At 35.4% G+C, this 25,654-nt stretch overlaps 1 protein-coding gene across 1 annotated transcript; it reads right to left on the reverse strand.

The window, feature by feature from the left end:
* Positions 1-1,905: 1,905 nt before the first annotated feature.
* On the reverse strand, positions 1,906-25,654 carry c7h5orf51 (chromosome 7 C5orf51 homolog). Its single transcript, XM_039758620.1, has 6 exons — positions 25,492-25,654; positions 20,879-20,988; positions 18,308-18,454; positions 16,521-16,652; positions 12,227-12,341; positions 1,906-5,833 (listed from the first exon to the last, which is right to left on the reverse strand). Exons 1-6 carry the CDS (start codon positions 25,586-25,588, stop codon positions 5,598-5,600), a joined length of 837 nt encoding a protein of 278 aa, XP_039614554.1. The 5' UTR covers positions 25,589-25,654; the 3' UTR covers positions 1,906-5,597.

A 25,654-nucleotide genomic window follows, 5' to 3' on the forward strand; every position in this document is an offset into this window, starting at 1 on the left:
CTGGCAATAATACATCAAACAGATTCCATCTTTTGAAAGGGTTTGACAAACTGCTTCATTAAACCAAGCTTAATATTAAGGGGTATTAGCAGCACTTTATCTGGTTCCACCAAGATAGGTCAAATCATGTTTTTGGCACCAAGCTGTGGTTTATTTCTAGATGGTAATTCCTTCAGAACCATACATAAGCCGTAATGGCTTTACATGAGGCGGCCTGCTGCTATGACGCATCACCATGTCCGGTTTCAGCTATACTCTGGATTTATTGTTGAGTAAAAACTGCTTTCCTTTAAACATAGATTTCATTACCAGAATATATTACATTCAGACAAATTATCAGTACAATACTAATATTTAATTAATGTGTCAAATAACACAAAGTATTGCAATTATTAGCTAAAAATTGTATTTTGTGAAAAAAATGTGATGGAGAAAAGTAAATTTTTGAATTCAACCCCAAAAATATATACAAATCACATGAAATACAGTTTATAATGTATAACTGTGTTATATTAAAAGTGTTGTTTATGAGTGTACGTATCTGACAGTACATATGGAGAAAATTACAATTACTGTACATTAATTGTTCTTTTAAATGTTTTCATAGTCTTATTTTTAAGATAATTATTAAACTCACCAAGCAATTCCAGCATTTTCCATACTTAAAATAACAATAGGGCCCAAAGACAATGCCCCCAACCCCTTGTGTTTTCATTGCAAAACATACACTAGGGTGCATTTTTCATCTTGTACCTTAGGAGACAAACACTTTATTCTGCATTTGTTAACTTCATTCCCCTTCACATGTTTATAGAGAAGTGGAGGAGTTCCTTCCTGCCAGTTTTGGTTCGTCCCCTTAAGTGTTTAGGTCAAGCACTAAGCTTAGCTGACAGCATTTTTCATTATGGTCACATGATAAAATAACACCGATTATCCATTCTTTGTCCACACAAGATGTAAGAAAAGCTCCAAATGTGAAGATGTGTTTTGATAGAAATTTACTGCACTTGTTTACATCAGACATTGACCTAAGCTGTTAACATTTTCACAGACTGCACATTTAAAGACCATACTCCCCTTTTAGGAATGTTTCAGCAATGCTTGGTTTGTAAGATAAGGGTCCTGTTTAAAATGAGAATGACTCCAAAAAGTCTGATAATTTCAAAGTTTTAGTTATAGTTTCTTTATAGGGTTTTCCATTTCCATTTTTAAGATAATTAAAAGAGATGCCCAAGCTGGTACAGAGAAGTTTGTTTCTCTATAGGTGGTTAAATAAAGTCTGAAAACACAGAACTGCTAGAGAGACTGTCCATATTTTTTTTAATAACTGGTCAAGTTTTGATTATGTGCATTCTATTTTACTACCCTTTTGTTGCTGAAATTGGATCAAGTTATCCTTACTGACCATGGAACTAAATATTTGAACAGCTGTCCAATTAAGTCTTTATATCCCACATTTGTCTTATTGTGCTAAAATAATTGATACTGGATTACATCTTAGCAAACTGTACAATAAAAATTAAGGAGCTGGACAACCAGCTGGCAAATGGTGGTAGATTATGACCTGCCTCCCAAACAATGTGCCCTAGAGGTTTATTTTGACTGGAATATTTCTCTGTCATTGCCAGTTGTTCCTAGCTTAATATGCTTGTAATTCCACATAACTAATTATCAAAAGCACACATTTTTAAAAGCTTAATCAGAAATATCATTAAAAGTCTGGTTAATTGCAAAGAGAATAGGGAGAATACTACTAAGGTTGGAGAATGATTTTGGAGGTTGCAAGCATGCAATAGTATGGGTATTCTCTTCAGTGAAATGCAACTGAGCCATTGTGATAGATGTTTGTTTCCTTTTTTAGCTGAAAATTAATTAATTAAAGAAGAGGAGATGACACCATGGAACTTGGGTGGGTTTTCTCTTTATTTCAAATACCAAGTTTTTACAGTGAACACCATCCCAAAGTGCTTTACAAAGGAGTATTTACATAAATATTTTATACAACTGAACAACAGGCGGAGTAGGTAATTTTCTTGAGGTGGCTTCAAGTCTAATGTCAATTAATGGAATCGGGCAATGCCTAAAGACAATGTTAATACATTGTGATGTACAACAAGAATAGCAATAATGCAAATTACATAGTAACAGTATACATGTACTCTATTAGTTTAACTCAGTCAATTCATTTTCATTATATATAGTAACTTTCATATGAAACATTACAAATTGCATAAATAAACACATGAATACAATACAAAGCAACTAATGCTATCAAGGAAGATAAAAAGATTTATAATAAAAGAGCACATTCTACATTTCTAAGCCTCCTACCATTATAGGAAAAGTAGTAACTGAAATGGGAAATGGTTAACCAAGAAACAGATGCTTATTCCAGGGTGTGGTCATTCGGAAAATTAAGGCACTTTGATATTCATTAGTATACTGAATTTGAAAAAAAAATCTCTTCTCAGGCAACTAAAATTATTAGAACAAAAATATATCTATGTAGATTATATTTTCATCTCTATTCAGAGATGAGGTCACATTCTAAGTTCTGTGTAGGGTGCAGTTTTGTACATCAACCAAGCAAAAAATCTGTTGCTGCAGCAAAAAAAAAAGATAAATTACTTTCATCTTGGCAGAAAAGGCACAATCTGTGCAGGCAGATTTCAATTTGTTCCGAAGACTTGGCAACCTAGATTTGCAAAAATGTACTTTCAAATGTACTTCTATTGAATCTAGCAGTACTCATTCCTAATATTAAAAACTACTACAGGGGACACTAGCACACACTCTTTGGAAAAGAAAGGCAATTCCCTTACATGTTTAACAAATTACAGGACAATATACCTTTAAAGAAGAAATGGAGCAAAATAATTTTGGTAAACATTTACAATATTCCTACATATGATATAGACAGTACACAGAAATCGTATCAATAATATATATTTTAAACTGGGTAAAACTTAAAGAAAACAAAGAAATTGTAAGAAGCTTCTGAAATGAACACTTCAATATATTGTAAGAAAAAGTTTCATAGCTCTGGCAAGACTGAAAGGAAAGAAAAAAAAAAAAAACTCCAAAAAGTTGTTTTCTGTCAGTACGACAAACTTTAAAATATTTAGTCAAAGAAAGGGTTGTTAAAATATGTGATTTAGGAAAACCTAACAGTGTAAACTGTATGTATGTATGTATATATAAGTATTGCTTAACTGAAAAAATCAAATTACCACTCACTTGACTAAATCACTGTAGATCACTGTCCATGTAGGTCTACTTTAGCTCCGGAAACATTTTATAGCATTTGCAACGTAAAATAACATACACCAGCAATTTACAATCAAAGCTCAAAATACCGAAAATGTACAAAAAATTGCCTAAATCAGTTTAAAATTAAATGTGAAGCTATTTTATATATAGCTGCCTAAAAACTGCCAAGTATTTCACATAGTACTGTGCTACATAATTAAATGTTTTCAAAGAAGTTTTCTGTATTTTTTCTAATAATTTTCCATTGAAATCATGCATTTCAAATATTCAATTCATTGAAATCTCTTGGATTTAAGACTACAATTATTTGTAGATTGTTTTATTTATTAAAGTTCATATTTTAGGCTGTTTATATGTAACATGGACTAAAACCATTAATTAAATGAAAATATCATTTGATTCTATATAATCCTTGCTTTACTTTTGGATGACTCCAAAATACTATTTTTTTCATTAAAGAAAGAAAAAAAACTATACCAAATCTGGGATTTTTAAATATAACTGGTATGAAGTTATGAAAGACTAAAAATTCTATTTATAAATAAACTAAGCAATCCAAAGGCAATGTTAGTATTTGTGGCGAAAAACAAATTTATATGCCAGTATCACTAAACAAAAAATTAATTCAAAACATACATGTTGACAAAAACATTTTGAATTTGCTCCAAAACTTTCTTGGTAAAAGAAAAGACACTGTTTATGTATGATATTTCAAACACAAATTAACTAGCTTGGCAAGCCTTAAGTTGCTGCAAATTATTTCAACCCATTTGCTTAATTAGAAGCCAATTCTTGCCGATAATAGAACCTTTTATTTAATTTTCTGGCTTACTAATGTTCTTAAGCCATGTCAAGTCATTCTTATATTGTTGATTGTTCTTTTCCAAGAAAATCACTCAAATGCTTTGTGAACAAGGTAGATGAGAAATTCTCAATCATTCCCTTTGTTTCTGTTTAATTTCTTTCCAAATATTTTATTAAAACGGATACTTCATGATGAACACACTGGTGCAAATGGAAATAAATTAGGCTGTGAGCTGGTGGTTCCTTTGTCATTTTCATCATATTTTTAATTGAGTAAGACAACAAGAAACAAGACAAAACAAAAAGGTGAATGGAACTAGTGAATACTAAAATGAGCAATTAAAGGTTGGGACTTTTAATGACTGAATCCAAAAGGAAGCAGAAACATTTTGCTTGAGCAGTAATTGTTTTAGAAGCAGTTAATTGCATTTTGAATAAGAAACTTAGCTGGAACAAAACCTGCAGTCCTGCCTCCCTGATCTAGCTGTTGCAAAAGAAAACCACTGTATTTTAGTCAAAAGGATAATTGACAGCTATCAAACAAACAATTCAGGATAACCTTTACAAATTATAAATCTTCAGGTAATGAAAAATATTCCCTACATTTTGACAAAAAGGTTCAACACACTTTGTCAAAGAACCACCATTCAGAAGACCCCAGAGCTACACTGTCGTTACTGTTGTTTTTCCAGCGCAATAACAATATACTACAAATGGATTGTAGATTGTTTTAATGAACTATCTGATGAACTGAGTAAGAAACACACCGATCTATAAAGCCTATAGCTCAAACCGAGTTGTCATTAAGGAAACACACATACACACAAAAAAGAAATCACAATTCTTACTTTTTGTTTTAACATAAGTCCACTTTATGATTTAATACTGATAAGCATTAGAGATATGATGCAAGAGAAACACTTTCTGAAAATTTGAGATGATGGTTTCAGTTTATTAAAATTATTACCTTTTCAATACCTTTAAGTTATTCCATTACATTACCAATAAATCATGCAACCATATATGTTAAATAGGAGCCAGTAAATGACCATGAACTTCACTGCAACAGAAATAAATAAACACACACGTTCATACACAAAAACATATGTAATATGTAAGAACTATGCATCATGTCTGATTAAGAAAACAGTGAAATGAGTATATAAACCTACAGAATAAAAAGGTAACTGGATGAATATTAAGAATAAGAGAAACTAACATACATAATTTTAACTCTAAATAATATATAGTGTTAGAAAGAAAAATGTAAAATGAACAAAAAGAGTAAGTTTCAAACCATTAGTTATAAAAAAAAAAACAAAAAGGTTTTATGCACTTACAACACATACCCATTTGGTATTTCTCCAATACAATAAAAAAGGCAGATAAATTATATAATAAACAAAGATGATCAACAAGAAAGATTCCACCCTAATAATCTGCAAGGGATGTAAAGGTCCATATTGCAGACAGAAGGAGGTTGATTATGTAACTACGAAAAAAGTCTCTTTTGCATATTTTAACTACTGTAAAAAATTAAGTATTTCCTTAGCATTTTCGGTATTCCAGCCTTGTCCTTTGAGTGGACCTTCACAAACTGTTACATATTTACTTAGTATCTGTTTGCCAATGTCTCTGAAATTAAGATTTTCTTTAATGCGATCGGGTGTGCTTGTGTCACAGTCATCGTATTTTACTGCCCAGAAACACATCTCACCAATATACATCATTGTCAGCAAATGTGTATCAGAAAACACACCTATAAAAATAAAAGAAAAATTAATTTTAAAATATACACAAAAGAGAAAAGTGAACCTATGTAGTGACAGTAGTATATATTAATATTTCACTCCATGTTTTAAAGCAGGATGTGAAAAATGTACTTAGATAATATTTGGCGAATGTAGTAGCATGTACACCTTTACATATTACCCAGGATCTCCTTATTGTAAGAGAGCAGTACTACTACTGTGCCACTACTCACCACCTAATTCATTCCAGATTTTAATGCTGAATGAATATTACTTCATAGAATACCAAGTAGAAGTCTTAATTATTTCAAATCAGGATAGCAATATGTGTAGAAAAAAAATTAATGCCTGGTAAACATGAACTTCAATATAATCATTCTGACATTAAAAGCATTTTCACTAATTAAAATCTTTATTATAGCCACTTAAACTACTTTATTCATTCACTTTCTAAACCAGTTTAATCTGTGTAAGGGTTGTAAGCACTGGAGCCAATCCCAGCAGTGTTGGGTACAAATTAGGAACCCACTCTAGAAAGGGAAACAGTCCATCTTAAGGCACATTTCACAGAGACATTTTAGAGACACAAATCAAAGGATATTTGTCTAATATGGAAGGAAATGTTGAATACGAAAAGAAAAATACATGTAAACTAGCCGACGCCTGCCGTAGCATGCGGCGGTGTAAGAATAGGAACAGAAAACGGTGAAAAAGGAATTCAGAAATCAAGAAGAAAAAAATTCTTCTTGAAAGACGCAGTTGTGAATAGGTGTTTTGCTGGAGACGACAGATAATGATTCGAAAGATCTAACCCTACAAAAAGCCACATACAACTGATCGTGGCTGAAGACTGGTTGTTGTAGATCAGGGGTGCCCAATACATCGACCGCTATCGACTGGTAGTTAGAAAAGGTAGTGCAGGTAGATCACGTTGCATTCAAAAAAAATTGTTTTTAAATGTTAATATATCATATCCTCCCTATGGCATTTGTCACTTGATTGACATACAGAGTGGCCAGTCTGAGATTTCTTTTCTTCTAACACACTGGTCATCCCGCACGCACAAACAAACGCGCGAGCTACTGCAAAACTCAGGCTATCTAGTTAGCCTTCCAATTTATATTGACTAAAGAAGGGATTTAAAAAAAAAAATTGTTGGTTATGGGCTGGATGTGGAATTGGAAGGGGATTTTTTTCACTCACAATGTCACAATCGAAGTGCGTTTGTCTGATCTGTCAATCTATCATTGCTATTCCAAAGAAGGAAAATGTGGAAAGGCACTTTCAAACTGTTCATAAAAACTATGAAACTGACATCCTTCCGAAAAGCGATCCGAGAAAGGAGAGGGAACTAAAATTGCAGTTAATCAGACAGTCGTCATTTTTCACTCGGCTGAATTCAAAAGCAAAAACAGACAAACTGAAGCATCATTCCGGGCGAGTCACTCGATCATTAAGCATAAGTCCTTCAAAGATGGAGAGATGATAAAAGTTGCCTTCATTGAGGCAGATGGCTAGGGAGAAATTCCTACAGAGATTTCAAGACCCCTGGCTGGAGAAAAATGAGTTTCTCCTTGTCATTAAACATGCAGAATACAAGCAACTTAGTAACGATCAATGGCCGCTAGACTTGGCACTTTTTTCCCCGATCTGACCAACATGTTGAATGAGCTTAATTTACAGCTGCAAGGAAAAGAGAAAAATCAGGTCAATATGATTAGCTCAGTGAATGCTTTCAAACGAAAAATGCAATATCTGTCCTCAAAGCTGCAGTGCCTTGATTTGGGGAACATCCAAAACCTCGCGTCAGAGCTAGAGACGCAATGGGTGGCGTGTGCGCAACTTGACAGCATACACTACACAGAGCAGATTGAAAATTATCTGTCAGACTTTATCTAATGGAAAAAAAAAAAGTAACGATTCGAGTGTTGCCCAATGTAGCAGAGTAAGAGTAGAGGTTCTTCTTCACAAATGTACTCAAGTAAAAGTAAAAAGTATGGTGTAGTAAAACTACTCTTAGAAGTATAATTTTTAAAAAAAAGTTACTCAAGTAAATGTAACGGAGTAAATGTAACTCGTTACTACCCACCTCTGATGCTTTTGGTTTTCAGGTAATATGTTTGTATTGTATTGTTTGGCAGATGCTTTGTGAAATCATTTTCTCCAAAAAGTGAAAACCAGACAAAATTTTATTTACAAGCTACTAGAAGATTACCCAGTGGCTTCGCTCACTGAGCGGAAGGAAAAAAAATAAAATGCAGAATCTGGAGAAATTTGTGGCTCAATTGTGCTTGTTGTATACGTTGATCAGCGAGCCTTCTCTCTCGATCTGCTTCTGTCTCATTTTGTCTGTGTAACCTGACTCTGTCGATGTTGACGGTTCCTTAAGTTCCCCAATAAATTTTTTTTTTTGGGATTTGCCTGGTATTTTAAATGTCGCCATAAACCCAGACTGTTCGGTAGGAGCCATGCTGCCAAACAATGTCACCTGAAAACACAAATTTTATTTCGGAATGTTCTGTACAAAATGAGTTGAATGTGGATTTGTACCAGAAATAACAGACAACGGTACAGGTGGATGGCTTAAAAAGGTGTTAATTTCACATTGCAGTCTGAACAACACATCCCACGTGATTCAAATTTAAACCGCGCCTCCCAGCGTCCACTTTTTTCTATCGACCCGTCGCCGCTGAAGGTGGTTTACAGCTCGGCACAGTTAAAAAGTGGAAAGAAGCAAAGCTGTTTTCTTCATGTCTTCTACTGTCAAGCAATGGTAATTAAAAAAAAAAGTTAAAATGTGGCAGTTTTGTCTGTCTCTAAGCGCTGGAGTCCAGAGAGGAGTGCTGGGAGAGGATGACACGGGACGCACTTCTATGGGATAGATCGGCGTGTTTCTGTGTACTTCTTTTCACTAAGTGATTAGTAAACCGCGCCTCCCAGCATCCACTTTGTTTTTTAAGACCCGTCGCCGCTGAAGGTGGTTTACAGCTCGGCGCAATTAAAATAGTGGAAAGACACAAAGCTCTTTTCTTCATCTCTTCTACTATCAAAGTACTGGGAATTTAAAAAAAGCTACAATTTGGCAGTTTTGCCTGTCTCTCAGCGCTGGACTCCAGAGCGGAGGGCTGGGAGAGGGCGACTTGGGGCGCACTACGTAATTTCCATATCGCATGGTCATACGTAATTTCCATTTCAAACGCAAAAAGAATCTCTATATATAATCTTCATTTGGATCTTGATCTTTTTTGTCCGCAAATGAATTAGAAGAAGCAGCACTAGATGGCAGTAGAGAGACAGCTAAAACATAGGCATTGCATTAAGAATCTCCTCCAGGCTTATACTACTGAAGACTGTAGTACTCCAGTCACACCTCAAAACACAGACATTCAAACTAAACAAATTGTTGTGCTTTAAATTAACTAAAGAGATCTTCATTTAGATCTTGATCTTTGTTTGTCCGCGAATTCCACGCATGCGTAGACCACCTTCCAGTTTAGTACATTGTTGTTACTCACGGATGTCAACAATGTGCCGGAATAACGAAAGGGGTGGTGGACAGTGTTACGCTGGTTAGCTCCTGAGGCCTGGTTAGAGAATAAGATTGCCGAAGATAAAAGGTACGTGCCTACGTAACATATGAATGAAAGAAAGACAGTGGGTAAAATAAATGACAACGTAACAGCACGTTCCGGAAATTATTGTTACGTTGTAGCCGGCGAGTGCTGCGCGTCTCACAGTTGTACCGTGGCTTGCTCACCGGTCAGTGAAGTGATCCCTATTTATGCTTTAAAGAGCCTAGATACCTATGTGTCCCCCTTTTATAACCATTGCTCGTGTATATTGCCTTACTCTTTGGTTTGCCACAAAGCAACCTACCAGATTGGAGAAAGGTTGAGAAGACATCGTGAGAGAAAACGATAGCGTCATGAAAACGAGACGGACTGTGAATGGACAGAAGCAGAAATGCTCCTACACCACCACATAATTACTATTCGGACAGTGATTCCGAGTAGGCCATTCCTATCGAATCAATGTCCAAGGGTTTTCTTTTTTAATTTTGTTTCCCTTATAAAAAAATCATAATGCTGTGCGACGAAGGGCCCAGTTCACAACTGGCAGCCGCGTTTAAACAGGGAGTCCTTCACAGACAACTTTAACACGCGCAACGTAGTTGGGCGCACATGGCTAGTTTTATATAAAAGGTGTTATTTTATAGCTCCATTTTGAAATAGTCCAAATTAAAAATAAAAACAATTGTTTTCATTACTCTCTTCAAACTTTGACTACATTTCTTAATATCTCATATTACTTTTAATATTAAGAGAAAATTAAAGTAAATTAAATATCCAAAATGTATAATATATATGTACATGAATGCCTGCGTTACCAGTTTCAGAACTAACTACCGAAACATGCTATTTTAAAGCTTACTGTTGGTGATATCAATTAATTCTTGAAAGTAGCCTACAAAACTGTTATCTTCACACGGTAAAGTAGGTAGGATACACAAAATAAAGCAACAATAATGTTGAAGATTTCTGATTCACATAATTAACCATATTAAGAGACTAAACAAACATCTCCCTGACAGGATTTAAACTTAGACAGAATACAGTGCATCCGAAAAGTATTAACAGCGCATCACTTTTTCCACATTTTGTTATGTTACAGCCTTATTCCAAAATGGATTAAATTAATTTTTTTTCCTCAGAATTCCACACACACACACACACACATGCACACACACACACACACACTACCCCATAATAACGTGAAAAAAGTGTACTTGAGGTTTTTGCAAATTTATTAAAAATAAAAAAAACTGAGAAATCACATGTACATAAATATTCACAGCCTTTGCTCAATACTTTGTCGATGCACCTTTGGTAGCAATTACAGCCTCAAGTCTTTTTGAATATGATGGCACAAGCTTGGCACACCTATCCTTGGCCAGTATCGCCCATTCCTCTTCGCAGCACCTCTCAAGCTCCATCAGGTTGGATGGGAAGCGTCAGTGCACAGCCATTGTAAGATCTCTCCTGAGATGTTCAATCGGATTCAAGTCTGGGCTCTGGCTGGGCCACTCAAGGACATTCACATTGTTGTCCTGAAGCCACTCCTTTGATATCTTAACTGTGTGCTTAGGGTCGTTGTCCTGCTGAAAGATGAACCGTCGCCACAGTCTGAAGTCAAGAGCGCTCTGGAGCAGGTTTTCATCCAGGATGTCTCTGTACATTGCTGCAGTCATCTTTCCCTTTATCCTGACTAGTCTCCCAGTTCCTGCCACTGAAAAACATCCCCACAGCATGATGCTGCCACCACCATGCGTCACTGTAGGGATGGTGCCTGGTTTCCTCCAAACGTGACGCCTGGCATTCACACCAAAGAGTTCAATCTTTGTCTCATCACACCAGAGAATTTTGCTTCTCATGGTCCGAGAGTCCTTCAGGTGCCTTTTGGCAAACTCCAGGTAGGCTGCCATGTGCCTTTTACTAAGGAGTGGCTTCCGTCTGGCCACTCTACCATACAGGCCCAATTGGTGGATTGCTGCAGAGATGGCTGTCGTCCTGGGAGGTTCTCCTCTCTCCACAGAGGACCTCTGACAGAGTGACCATCGGGTTAGTGGTCACCTCCCTGACTAAGGCCCTTTTCCCCCAATCTCTCAGTTTAGATGGCCAGCCAGCTCTGGGAAGAGTCCTGGTGATTTAGAACTTCTTCCACTTACAGATGATGGAGGCCACTGTGCTCATTGGGACCTTCAATGCAGCAGAAATTTTTCTGTAACCTTCCCCAGATTTGTGCCTCGAGACAATTGTGTCTCAGAGGTCTACAGACAATTCCTTTGACTTCATGCTTGGTTTGTGCTCTGCTATGAAATGTCAACTGTGGGACCTTATATAGACAGGTGTGTGCCTTTCCAAATCATGTCCAATCAACTGAATTTACCACAGGTGGACTCCAATTAAGCTACAGAAACATCTCAAGGATGATCAGGGGAAAGCAGGATGCACCTGAGCTCAATTTTGAGCTTCATGGCAAAGGCTGTGAATACTTATGTACATGTGCTTTCTCAATTTTTTTTATTTTTAATAAATTTGCAAAAATCTCAAGTAAACTTTTTTCACTTAGTCATTATGGGATGTTGTGTGTAGAACTTTGAGGAAAAAAATGTATCCGTTTTGGAATAAGGCTATAACATAACAAAATGTGGAAAAAGTGATGCGCTGTGAATACTTTCCGGATGCACTGTAAGTATTTCATAAGAACAAAAGTATAGGGGCCTTTGCATCATTTACACAGCAATAAAGAATCTTCATGATTGTGAATTTTTTTTTTTATATTAATATGCGTTTCAAGGAATGCTAGCAAATGTAATAATTATTATGAACAGAAACTTGTACCTTCTGTAAGCAATTTTGCAGTGGATGAATCATGAAAAACAACTCCATCACTGAGCTGTATACTGTTTTTCACTTGCAGCATCCTCATCAAGAAATGGACACCTTCGTGAAGCCACTACAGCAAATGCAATATGTTCTTATTAAAAGTCAACAACATTATATTGTCTATAAACAAGATAGATAGAGTATATTACAAAATAGTTTTGAACAGTAATGTCCCAAACAAAAGTTTTAAGCTTCACACAGAGGGAAAAAAATATGTCACAAAAGAAGGGTTAAGGCATTCTGTTAACTGCCCTGTTACAAATCACATAATTAACTTGTTCTACTATTCTAAAAAAATATAAAAGATACACAAGTTATATAATAGACTAAGATTCTTGTAAAAATCAAGCTTAATTTATGCACAAACAACCACTGTCAATCTATTTTTAAAGTTTTTTTTAGAATGAAATTTTGAAATTAAATTATAATTTATTGTAATATATTAACACTGATGTATGCACTGCTGCGTGACATGGTTTTGCAGTAGGTAGCACCTCACAGCTCCAGAGACCCATGTTTGATTCCTGGCCCAGCCACTTTCTGTAAAGAGTTTGGTTATTTTCCCCCATGTCCATCTTACTCCAATGTCACAAAGAAATGCTTTTAAAGAGCGAATGTAAATTTGTGCGTAATAGTTCTCTGTACTGAACTACAGCTCTTTCAGGGTTGGTTGGCATAAAAAAAAAGCAATGAATTAAGATATTAGGGGTATCAACATCTGCAAATATATAAAACATGCAAATAAAAATATTTTACATATGCACAGTATTTATTAGACTATATCTGGAACACAGTGTAGTATTTGTCTCCACATTACAAATATATGCATTGTTAAAAGAGTCCACAGACTTACTCCAGGGATAAACAATACAAGCTATAATAACAAAATGAAGAGGTGAAGATTTTATACATACATACATACATACACACACACACAAACCACAAGAGCTTCACATCCTAGTGAGCTGAACAACTTCTGGCCTGTCACTCTGACATCGCATGTGATGAAAACCATGGAGCGGCTGCTGCTTCACCAAATGCCACAGGTCCGCCACGCCCTCATTAAACGTTAATATTATACAAAGTTATTGTCCGTCTGTTATACCTTCATTGTTATCACTCTTTAATTTAATATTGTTCTTTATCAGTATGCTGCTGCTGGAGTATGTGAATTTCCCCTTGGGATTAATAACGTATCTATCTATCTTTAAAGTATAATGAGATCTGATGCCAGGTATTCCTTCAAAGTTTATTAATCAACAGAAACAAAAGATGACAATGTTTAAAATTCTCAAAAATATCCGGAATATTAATTTAAACACAGGAATGTGGAAAGATTAGTGCTGTTCACTTTAATGCTGTGTAGACCTTTAAATCCAACTAAAGGATATTTTCTCTACATATACTGCTCAAAAAAATTAAAGGAACACTTTTTAATGAGAGTATAGCATCAAGTCAATGAAATTTCTGGGATACTGATCTGGTCAGTTACGTAGCAGAGGAGGTCGTTAATCAGTTTCAGCTGCTTTGGTGTTAATGAAATTAACAACAGGTGCAGTAGAGGGGCAACAATGAGATGGATCCCCAAAACAGGAATAGTTTAACAGGTGGAGGCCACTGACATTTTTCCCTCATCTTTTCTGACTGTTTTTCACTAGATTCACATTTGGCTACAGTCAGTGCCACTACTGGTACCATGAGGTGATACCTGGACCCTACAGAAGTTGCACAGGTAGTCCAACTTCTCCAGAATGGCACATCAATATGTACCATTGCCAGAAGGTTTGCTGTGTCTTCTAGGACAGTCTCAAGGGCATGGAGGAGTTTCCAGGAGACAAGCAGTTACTGTAGAAGAGCTAGACAGGGCCATAGTAGGTTCTTAACCCATTAGCAGGACCGGTATCTGCTCCTTTGGGAAAAGCAGAACAGGATGAGCACTGTCAGAGCCCTACAAGATGACCTCCAACAGGCCACTGGTGTGAATGTCTCTGACCAAACAACCAGAAAGACTTCATGAGGGTGACCCAAGGGCCCCATGTCCTCTAATGGGCCCTGAGCTCACTGCCCAGCAGCATGCAGCTCGATTGGCATTCGCCATAGAATAACAGAATTGGCAGATGCACCACTGGTGCCCTGTGCTTTTCACAGATGAGAGCAGGTTCACCCTGAGCACGTGACAGAAGTGAAAGGGTCTGGAGAAGCCATGGAGAACATTATGCTGCCTGTAACATCATTCAGCATGAGCACTTTGGTGGTGGGTTAACGATTGTCTGGGGAGGCATATCCATGGAGGGTCACAAAGACCGCTACAGGCTTGACAAAGGCACCTTGGCTGCCATTAGGTATCAGGATGAAATCCTTGGACCCATTGTCAGACCCTATGCTGGTGCAGTGGCTCCTGGTGCACGACACCAGGCTCCTGGTGGCCTCATGTGGTGAGAGTATGCAGGCAGTTCCTAGAGGATGAAGGAATTGATACCATTGACTGGCCTCCACACTTTCCTGACCTAAATCCAATAGAACACCTCTGAGACATTATGTTTTGGTCCATCCAATTCCACCAGGTTGCACCTCAGACTGTCCAGGAGCTCAGTGATGCCCTGGTCGAGATCTGGGAGGAGATCCCCCACAACACCATCTGTCATCTCATTAGAAGCATGCACCGATGTTGTCAGGCATGTATACAAGAACACAGGGGCCATACAAAGTGCTGCGTACAATTTTGAGTTGCTGCAATTAAATTTTGGCAAAATGGACTAGCCTGCCACAATTTTTTCACTTTGATTTTTGGGGCGTCTTTGAATTCAGGGCTCTGTAGGTTGATCATTTTCATTTCCATCAAATGATGTGGCATCCTTTCGTTCCTAACATATTACCCAGTCTATATCAGTATATATATCCAGGAGGATTTCTTTTTCCCATTGAGATCTGATGTGTTTTCAAAGTGTTCCTTTAATTTTTTTGAGCAGTTTACTTGCACACTTGACCTCACTCTTAAGTGTAACAACAACCTAAAATGTAAAATGTCTCATATCCATGAAATTCACATTCCAACACCCAGCTAACACATGGAGAAATCACAATGTAATTATTGAAATAATTTTCTTTTCTTTACAATTTCATTTATGTTTCTGATGCATCCTTTGGGAAAGTGGAAAATCAACCAAAATGACAAATCAGAACAATTACCCAAAACTAAAGAACTCTGTTTCGGTACAGGAGATGAAAGTAATAAACCTTCAAATACCATGTAGGTTATAATACCTGTAAAATATGAATTCTACATGTTTAACTTCTTCAGAATCACAACGGATCAAAATATTTGCTTAGTAGCCTCCTTAGCATTAGACTACAGGGTTACTCGGGCTGCGAAAACCATGCTAAAACTGTTAGTCCAGAGTGTCAGTCGGGCAACTGTACAGATGCATCTTGTGCAAGCATTAGAACCGAGAATCACTCGGGCTGTAAAAGTGCTGTCAGTGCTGCCATTCTTTGGAGAGATTATATCTGAGTATAGGTTTTCATTAATTATAAAATATCTGCCCTTTATCAACAATGAAGACTTTGATGGGAATACCCATCCAGCACCCAAATTGAAGAAAATTTCGGCGATATACCAGGCGATTGTAGTAAAATGTGTTTACATTTTAGACCACAATGTCAACATCAATAAAAATCTTATGGCTTATAAGTGCAGTCTGTCATTGATACATTACATCAAAAAGAGCAAGATTTGGCATAAAGCTTTATGAGCTTTGTGAATCTAAAAAGGGATACATTTGGAATAATGTTCTGTACACAGGGAAAGGGACAATGTTTGATCAGAAATACAATCAGTACTGCATTGCTATGTCATCGGTGCTGACTTTGATAGATGCTTTGCTGCATCAAGGTTACTGTGTAACCATGGACAATTTTTATACTTTGCCAGAACTATTTGACATCTTGCTGCTTACAGGTTTAGCTCACTGGCAGAAGATTCAGGAAACAGTCTCCGGACAGAAATGGAAGTATTTCTCTCTTCAGGCTAGCCTAGAAGGTGCTGTATTTTTCCAAAAAGAGTTGGGATTGGTGCCCTGCTCTGCCCATGAAAATTATAATCGTTATTAAGACAAAACTATACATAAAACAACATGCAAACAATGAACAAGTATTTGCTTAGTTGAATTCACAGAACACTTAAATGAACAAACACAGACACTTCCCCTTCCCTAATTTGGCAAAGCATATTTTCTTGGGCATATTTTACCTTCAGAAAAGATGGAATATTACTTTTAATCCACTGCTTTCTTTGTTGTAGAGTGTAACAGTACATGTATAGTAAAGCTCCTCGTCTCCAATACAGACATTCCAAAAGTTCTTTGCCAAGAACTGCAAGCACCTATTAAAAACCAAAAGAAACAAAATAAAGCTTAATAATGCAAAATGAATAAAAAAAAAAAAATGTACATAACTGAATACATAGTATTTAAAATTATTGCAACATTGTACAATCCAAAACACTAATTTATATATATATATATATATAAAAAATCCTAAGCCTAAAAGTCCAACGATTTTGTGCAACAATTTTATGTGACTTATTCCGTTTCTAATTTACAAACGAATATCAAGAAAGTTTTATTTGCATACCACTTTAGCTTTCACGTGATATTTCCTGTTATTTAAATTAGTCATTTTTTTTTTTTTTTAAAAGTTTTTTTTAATCTATAAGAATGTCAGTTAAAACGAATGGATCTTTTATTTAGTCTCTTATAAATACTCATTGAGCACTGTGGACCTCAGTTTAATGGGAATACTCCAAATCGGTAAGAAAGTAAAATGTTTTATTCTCATTTCATGATTCTGACTCCATTAAATAATCATTTTTCTTTTACATATTAATAGAATTCTTTTACATAATAATAGAATAGAAATAATTTCTTTTTTACATTTACAAATTTTACTAATATTCTGGCCACAACTGGGGGTTGGGCGCCGAGGGCACCAGGTGAATTGGCCCACCGAGTGTTTATATAAAATTATAAAACAAAACTGCAACTACTAGTGTCTCTGTTTTTTTACTTTTAGCAACCTTAAGTCATATTTCAGATATGGAAGTTTAGTTTAATGAAGCATTTACGTGAGAAAATTATATTTATTCAATAAATGAACACAACATGAAGTAGAATTTAAATACCGTTATATTTCTATTATATCTCGCAGGACATGAAAGTGACTTTGTGCCAAGAGATTTAACCATGCCTGGGGCCGGAAATAAAAGATAAAAAGAGTAGATGACAAAGTATAACATCGTAAAGAATTCAATAACGTTGGTGTGATACACATGCAGAGCAGGTTAGAGATAATGAAAGTACTAAAATTCGAAAGTCTCAAATAATTTTAGTAAAGATTGCATTAGCGCAAACAAACAGAAATTACTCGGTGAAATAACGGAACAGTGAAAAGAGACCGAATATACTGTTCGGATTTAAATTTTAAGTCAGAGACTTGAAGATCATCTAATTCGTGTTGCTATCAGGAAAAAGTAGTGTTTCTTTCCAATGAAGAGGCCTATCCATGAGAATTAAAAGATCTGTTGTTCGGTGAAAGTGAAATCTACATACGCAAAGTGGCAAAGATGCGAAGAGGCTGGCACGCAGCGCAGGCCAAGGTTGCCGAGCAAAGCCCCCTAGTCAGAAGAGATTTTTTGTAAAACATGATTAAATATTGGCAGAGTACTAGATGGAATTATAGGTTTATGTGGCTATTACCATTAAATTAATAATATATATATAAAACATGGTCAAAAGCCATTTTAAGGTTACAATGAACTTTGGAAGCAATTAACTGTGTTAATTAATGTCTGATAATAAATATGTTTGGTATTCAGCAACATCCCTAATATATAGGATACTGTTTTATACAACTATAGCGAATGTAGGAAACTGACATCAGAAATTAAGAAGCAAACCTCTGACAAATATTTTATCAAACGCATGCGACTAGCTTTAAGGAATGCAAAACAACACTATTTTGATGGCCTGCTAAACATACATCTTGCCCTCCTGCAAGCATTCCCACAAGCAGTTCAGGTTCAGTAAGCTCCTGTAATAATTCATGGATCTTCTGAGGGGAAATGTCTTCTGGAAACTCTTGATCTACAAGTTTATTTTCCTCATAAAATGTGACATCCAGCACAACCTGTAAAGGAGCAAATGAACAGGTTAAAATTAAGAGAACAAAAATATTACACTGCTAAAGTAGCTTTTAAGGTGAAACAACATAAAGAGATAAGGAAACATAAGGAATGCGTAACTTGGTTTAGAATTTCTTGAGCTTCCTACAGATGACAACAGATTGAGGTGAAATGAGAAATTGTCAGATTTTAAATTCTTAGTATCATTTTTGATTGACACACACAAAATCTCACTTTAATAATGAATAATTTAATTTGTGTCACATATAGCAAGTTTTAAAACTGATGTAGAATGAAATGTATTTTCTGCAACACTGATGGTAGAAGGGGGAGAAAAAAATAAAAACACATACATACACACATAGCCAGAGCTGAATAAGTAGGTAATGTATCAGCTTGTTTAACCATTAGAAATGGCTTCTTGCAAGCCAAGCCCTAACAAACCGGTGGACAGTGAGCAGGTTTTACACCCCAAGGAAGGTTACTTCAGCTGTAAATTTTGCTCTAACTGCAAATCAGAAAACCAACTGAAGGATGCTGGGAAAACTGCACCCCTGAGCTAAACAATGGCTCAAAAATATTTTGTGCTACCTGTTCTCCAAAATGGAAAGTTGCCAGTTACCCATGATTTTTTATTTTGCTCTCCTCAAGATACCTTTATGGAAACGTGTGCAACTAAATAACATCATATTCCATTTACAATCTACCTACACTGACAATCAGAAATACGCTCTGGTCTCCAGTTCGGTTTCTTCATAAATAAGTGTTCCATCTACCGATTCCTGTACCTGTTTTCTTTTTGTGCAATGTTACCCCTTTGCCAGCCATTTAAGTCATTAAATAGCTGTATCACTTTAATGGATTACTGAGCTTCTTATTATTAATACAAACAATGTACCATTAGCCACCTCATGGTCAGTCTATCCCAGCTTTGCAATTTTCAGAAGTAAACAGATTAATGGCATTCAAATTTAGGTAATCTAACAAATTTGCACAGATTGGAATAAAAAGAAAAAGTGGACATACTATAGATAGGAAAAAGAAAAGTGACTTGGGGTTGTGAATGACTTTACAAAATGTTCTTTATTACATAGGCAGAATTACCTTTTAGAAGCTAAAGCAAATCAACCAACTTGTACCTTATACAGGAACTTTCCAAAACAAAATCCACTCCACTACTTTGGTGGCAAGTATAAGTAAGAAACAAAATTGTTTACATTTCTTTGGAGCATAGACAAGTTAATTACTTGCTTGGAGTCCCACAGGATATTATCGATAAGAACAGAACTGGAAGCCATGAAGTAGAATATGCAATGCTTTACACACATCACTAACTTGGCCAACACTATTAGAATGTGTGAAACTATGTTGGCAAAAAATACTGACATTGGGAAAACAATAACAATAAGACTAGAGTAAATAAAATTATGTATCAAGTACTAGTCAGTCATTAAAATACTTCACTCTTAAGTACAACATTAATCTCTTTCATGTTTAATGTGAACAATACCCATTTTAAAGGTACCTAAAAATGATAAAACCATTTGGGTACATCAAATAAACAGCACAGATCTTGCATGTATCTGTGTATATAATGGGGTGAAACCTATCCTGGCAACAGTAACTGCAAGGCAGAAACCAATCCTGGACACAGTGCTTGTCCAGCTCAGGGCATACTCAGACACTGCTACACTCATGAACGTCATTTTAATCAGCAACATTGACAGCAAATAGCATTACAACAGAGCAAACAACAGTATATTACAATAATAAAATTAATTAGAAAATAATAGCCCAAATATCAACAAATAGTTGTAAGAAGAAAGATATTTCAATGGAATTAATGAAGGACAAGGCCTGTGTGCATGAGCAAAGGGGAAAAAAAATTGTACAGGGTATTCCCACACTCAAAAGCAAAGTCCAACATGTGCATTTGAGCTTTGACAAACACAAAAACTTAACAAATGTTAAGTGCACCTGAACATTTTTCCTATAAACTCATTATATAACTCAAAAATAAAGAAATCAATAAAAATTAATTCACAATAATAGAGGATTAGAGACAACATTTTAACTTTTCAAGTGTAATAAAGGCTACACAGCCACAAAGTTCTCTCTGACTTTTTTCAGCATGGCAATAACCTGTACATTTTTTGTTTTACAGATGCACACAGACACAGGCCATCACTAAATCAACTGAAATCGCTTAATGCTAACTTTTTAAACTTTTACTTTTTCGTAAAAAGTAGATGGACTTTCATGACAAATGGGTAAAAAGTGTGGAAACACAAAAGCTGTCTATTAAAAACCCTGAGAATTAAACAATATTTAAATGGTTTGATTTTTTTTTTTCCTAACGGAAGATGAATTAAATGACTACTAATTTAAGTAAAAAGCAGAGAAACTCAGTTTGCATATTTGTTTATTACCTGTGTGTAATCCTGTAGTAGTTTTGACAGAGTAACATTTTCATCTTCTTGTGTGTAATAGTTTGCTAGCTTTTTAACAGTTGCACAGGCATTTTGTAAGTAATCATCTTCTAAAAGAGAAAAACGAAGAGAGACAAACAGCTTTTATGTCTTAGATCTTAGTGACAATGAAACAGTATAAACAAAAAAAAGACAAATGATCTAAAAGGTATAAGGATTGAATTTCATTGTTCACAGAGTTGGGACTTCTGCTCCATGGCCGGTAGTAGACTTCAACATGGACTTTATAAAGATTGAGGGGATGATCATGGGTTACCTAGTTTATGTTACTATGTGTAAATACCAGATTTATTAATATATATTTTCTACTTGGCATCCGAAAAATAAGTAATATTTAGAATGAGCACTAACAAAATCAAAGCCCCAGCATTATCATACCAGGTTCACATGAGGCAGTAATATGAAACTTAGTTATGATACTTCCATTTATAACATCTCATTTATTAAAACTTGATTAAACTGACTTTGTAACAACATAGTTTTTAATCAGGTTTGTCAACATGTCACTGTCAGGTAATAAGGCTTTAACTATTAAAACACTTCATATATAGTAAGTGTAAAGTAACATTTAATAGGCAGGTCTAATTACAAATTATTAAAAGCCTTAAACTACTGACAATTTAGATTTGTAATTTCACTTTTTTTTTTTTTACATTTATCTCCATTTTAAGGCTCTTTGGTGAAATGAATTACCTTAACTGAAGAGCAATCTATCATTTTTAAATTCTTGTTAAAAGAATGTGTTATTTTGTCACATAAGTGATCAGATAAACCTTTTTAAATGAAAATGGCAATTTTGAAGGATTTCAGTCTGGTTTGCAAGACACTACAGCACAGAGTCTGCACTTTTACGAGTTCTAAGCGATCCATTATTAATAAGTGACTCTGGGAATTCTTCTGTCCTGTTGCTTTTAGATCTAACAGCATTTAATACAGTTGATCCGGACATCCTTAGCGCCCATTTTGAGTAGTATGTGGGTATTCGAGGAACTGCTCTGGAATGGGTCAGGTCATACCTCACAGGCAGAAGCTTTTTAGTCAGCCTGGCTAATCTCTCCTCTTCTTTGGACCCTCTCACCTGTGGGGTCCCTCAAAGATCTTTTCTGGGGCCTATTCTTTTTCACTGTACATATTGCTCTTAAGATCCATTGTAAAAAAAAAAAAAAATAGCAATAAATAGAAATACTACATAGATGATACACAGATATATCTTCCACTGAAACAAATCAAAACAAATTCTCTTAAAGCTTTATTAGATTGTCAGAACGACATTAAAATAGAGGTAAATAAATTATCTTAATTTAAATGAAAAACAAAGAGATTATGTGTTTTGCGCCTTTTGATCTTAATTTGGCCTCCTGTGCTCTATAAGTAAAACGAACATGTTTGCAATATTTATTTTGATCAATATATGGCTGCAAGTACTGTATTTGTTACATAATGAGTTTGTTTAATGTGGTAAAAGTGAATGTTTTTAACTGTTTACTCTGGAAAGTAGCTTATTTAAACTCCAGATGATGCTGAAAACTAAGCAGTCAAAAACAAGAACACAGGCAGCAGAGCAGTTTACAAATTAAAAATCATTGTCCTTTATTAATGGCAAGTGAAATGACAGTTCATCAATTGTGGTGGTGACCAGTAAGATTAATTTACATATGGACAGGAGACACATGATCTCCAACCTTGTCGGTAGCAAGAAGATTAATTTGTACACACTGTCAACGTAACAAAATATTAACTGTCTCATTAGAAGTGGCCATCTCTAATTAGGAATACAACTAAATATCTTGTATTAGTTTTAATGCCTGAACCATTTCCCATTCATTTTGAGAACTGCTTTAATGGCATAAGTAGATTTTACAACTATTATATACAAGTTACTTTTTTCCTGTGTAAAATTGTATATGTGTATTTTGGGGCAATGCCTTTAGTTTTTTTTTTTTTCTATTGGTGAAGTTCAGTACTTTTATTTTTGGTTATAAAATTTAGAAGGGAGTGGATGGATTGTGTTAACAGATGGTTGGTCATTAAAAGTGAAAGTGATAATTAAAATGATCACCATGTCCATGTATTCAAAGAAAATAGTTAACGGTTTGGAAAATTGGGAGCTTTTTAAATTTTTGCTTACTTCACCAAAGACAGAAACAACACATTCTTATGTATTAAATATTTTTGCAATAACTCTTATTCTGAAATAAAAGATAGTAGAATGAAGTTACCCCTATTAGTAAGTATATAAAATACAGATTTTTAAATTGCATTTTACAATATTATCTAGTTAATGCTTTAAACCAAATAAGACATGCGGTGGCTGAAACAGCTTTCAACACCACCACATTCCAAGTCAAGGGATGTAAAAATTGCATTACTTGATGTAGTATTTGTTAGTTGTTGGTTGTGGACTGTCTGTGGCTAATTGAAATTAATACTTCTAAAACATTCAGGTTCTCAAAGAAGTACCTGCTGGAGAGTTAAAATGCATGTTGAAGTCCATCCACGTGTGTGCAACTAGCTGAGTTGACAGCAAGTTCCTGATGAAGCATGCCACTCTCATGGCATTCCAATTGGAAATGTGTTTTGCCAGTAATACAATTTAAACTAACCTCTCAATGTCAGTTTGAAACAGTAAATTAATCAGTAACTGAGGTTGCATGGATTGTTGGATCATTTTAACAGAAATGACTTTGAATGCTGCCAAGGCACAATAAATGAAAGTCAAAGTTACCAGTGACAAAAAAGAAAACCATATCTGAATAGCCGTCATTAAGTTTACAAGATAGGTGCTGACTCTGTGCAACAATGAACTGGATAAACTGGTTAGAAAATGCATGAAGCAATTGTTAAATGTTCCATAAATGCCTGAAACTGAACTAATACATACGTCCACATATGCTCAAAATGTTATCAATAGCTTTCTTCCAGCCATCTTCCAACCCCACTTCTCCAGAGCTGGGTTATAGGGATGCATCTGCCTATCCCAGCAAGCATCAGGTGCAAGGCTGGCACAATTGCTTCATTCTTATTTATAAATACACTGGGCTTTTTACAGCATCCACAACCTAAAGGCTCTTCTACAGTTTATAGTTTGATGCCTTTCATTTTGTCTGTTCTAATAAAAAGTATTTTACATATGTACTGCATCATGGGGTTCATGGATAGTTAAACAGGCATTTCTTTATATAAAAGTACTATTTGTTTTCTAGTATTTTCTTTCCCAAATGTAAGTATTAATTTTATTAAGGATGATTTTTCCCCCAACAAGTTTTTATAATATGTATTTCAGTTGTGGACTATGTGAAAAGGATTAACAATAGATTTTGGCTTTACTGTTCATGAAAATTTTGTTAAGTTTTGGGTTTTGCTTCTCAAAAAACTGGATGTCTCTAAAATATGTTGTTCTGTGCGCTACCTTCACAAAACCACTTGCTAACATCACTAACCACTTTATATGACTGAGCCAACATAATGCAAGAGGTAATGAAATGAAACTTAAATAGAAAATACTTCTCTAGAAAGAAAATAAACAATGGGTACGGTTTTAATGACGGACATGTCAGGAGCTGCTGTTTTGCAAGCACAATACACCTGATATAACGCGTGGCCATTAAATAAGCAGATAAACGGGAAGACAGTGAAATGCAATACCGAATATTGTTTTAACGTTTTTAGGTATAATAGCATTGGCAGGATCACGAACTAAAAACGTTTAATACTTGAAAACACAAAATAACTTTTAAACACGGTAGCGGATAATATGTTTTGCACTTAATAAAGATATGGTTATAATTTAGAAGTCAATGTTTATGGTAGATTTTATTAGCGATATCACTAGAAGTTACAAAACTTTAAATTAGTGTATATAGGTTTTTATATTATACATATGCATTACTACAGTGGCCCGTGTATGTGTGGGGGGAGTTCGCTCTGTCCTGGGATTATCCCTGATTTACGTCCGATGATTTCTGGCTATGGCAGGCTCCATCTTTCCCGGGTGGGTAAAGTCGGTAAGCGGGTTTAAAGATGGATGTGTATAAATAATATAAATATAAACGTGCAAACACATAAATGGCCTAAACGGTCAAAGAACGCCCAAAGTGCCACAGGATGTACTTGCGGGTGCTCACGGTTAATCGGTACTGCAAACAGACATTCCGAATTTATAGAAGACGTTAAAGAAGTAGAGACGAGTTCATGCTGAAAAAACTATCGCTTCGCGCTGCAAAATGAAAAGCATTATGCGAGATGTTAATACTTAAGTAGCATATGCATACGATTAAAAGGGTATGCAGTCTGTCTCGAACAGAAAAAAGCTAAAATTAACATATACAATTTAAGAATTTAGCAAACAACAAATAGTATAAAGTCAATGAACAACTAAATTAACCGATGCAGTCTGACACTTTTTTCAGTGTTTACGTAAATATAAACAAACACGACAGATGTATTTTGAATATGAAAAACACACAATCATTTTAGCCAATATTAAGTAGATTTACGACAGAACAAAATGGCCACTATTCTCTGTTTTACGTGCATTATAAACTAAGCATTACCCTGATTTTCCTCACTGAGGCTGGAGCACTTGTTTTCGATTTGCAAGATTCGTTTCTTCAACTCGATTCCCTGGTCAGTGTAGTAAACCGCCATCATGAAAACAAAGTCACATGACGGTTTAGGAATCACGTGATACGCCTCGTTGTCAAACTGCTTACGTAA

This window comes from Polypterus senegalus, chromosome 7 (assembly GCF_016835505.1).
Source record: "Polypterus senegalus isolate Bchr_013 chromosome 7, ASM1683550v1, whole genome shotgun sequence".
NCBI classification, from domain to species: domain Eukaryota; kingdom Metazoa; phylum Chordata; class Cladistia; order Polypteriformes; family Polypteridae; genus Polypterus; species Polypterus senegalus.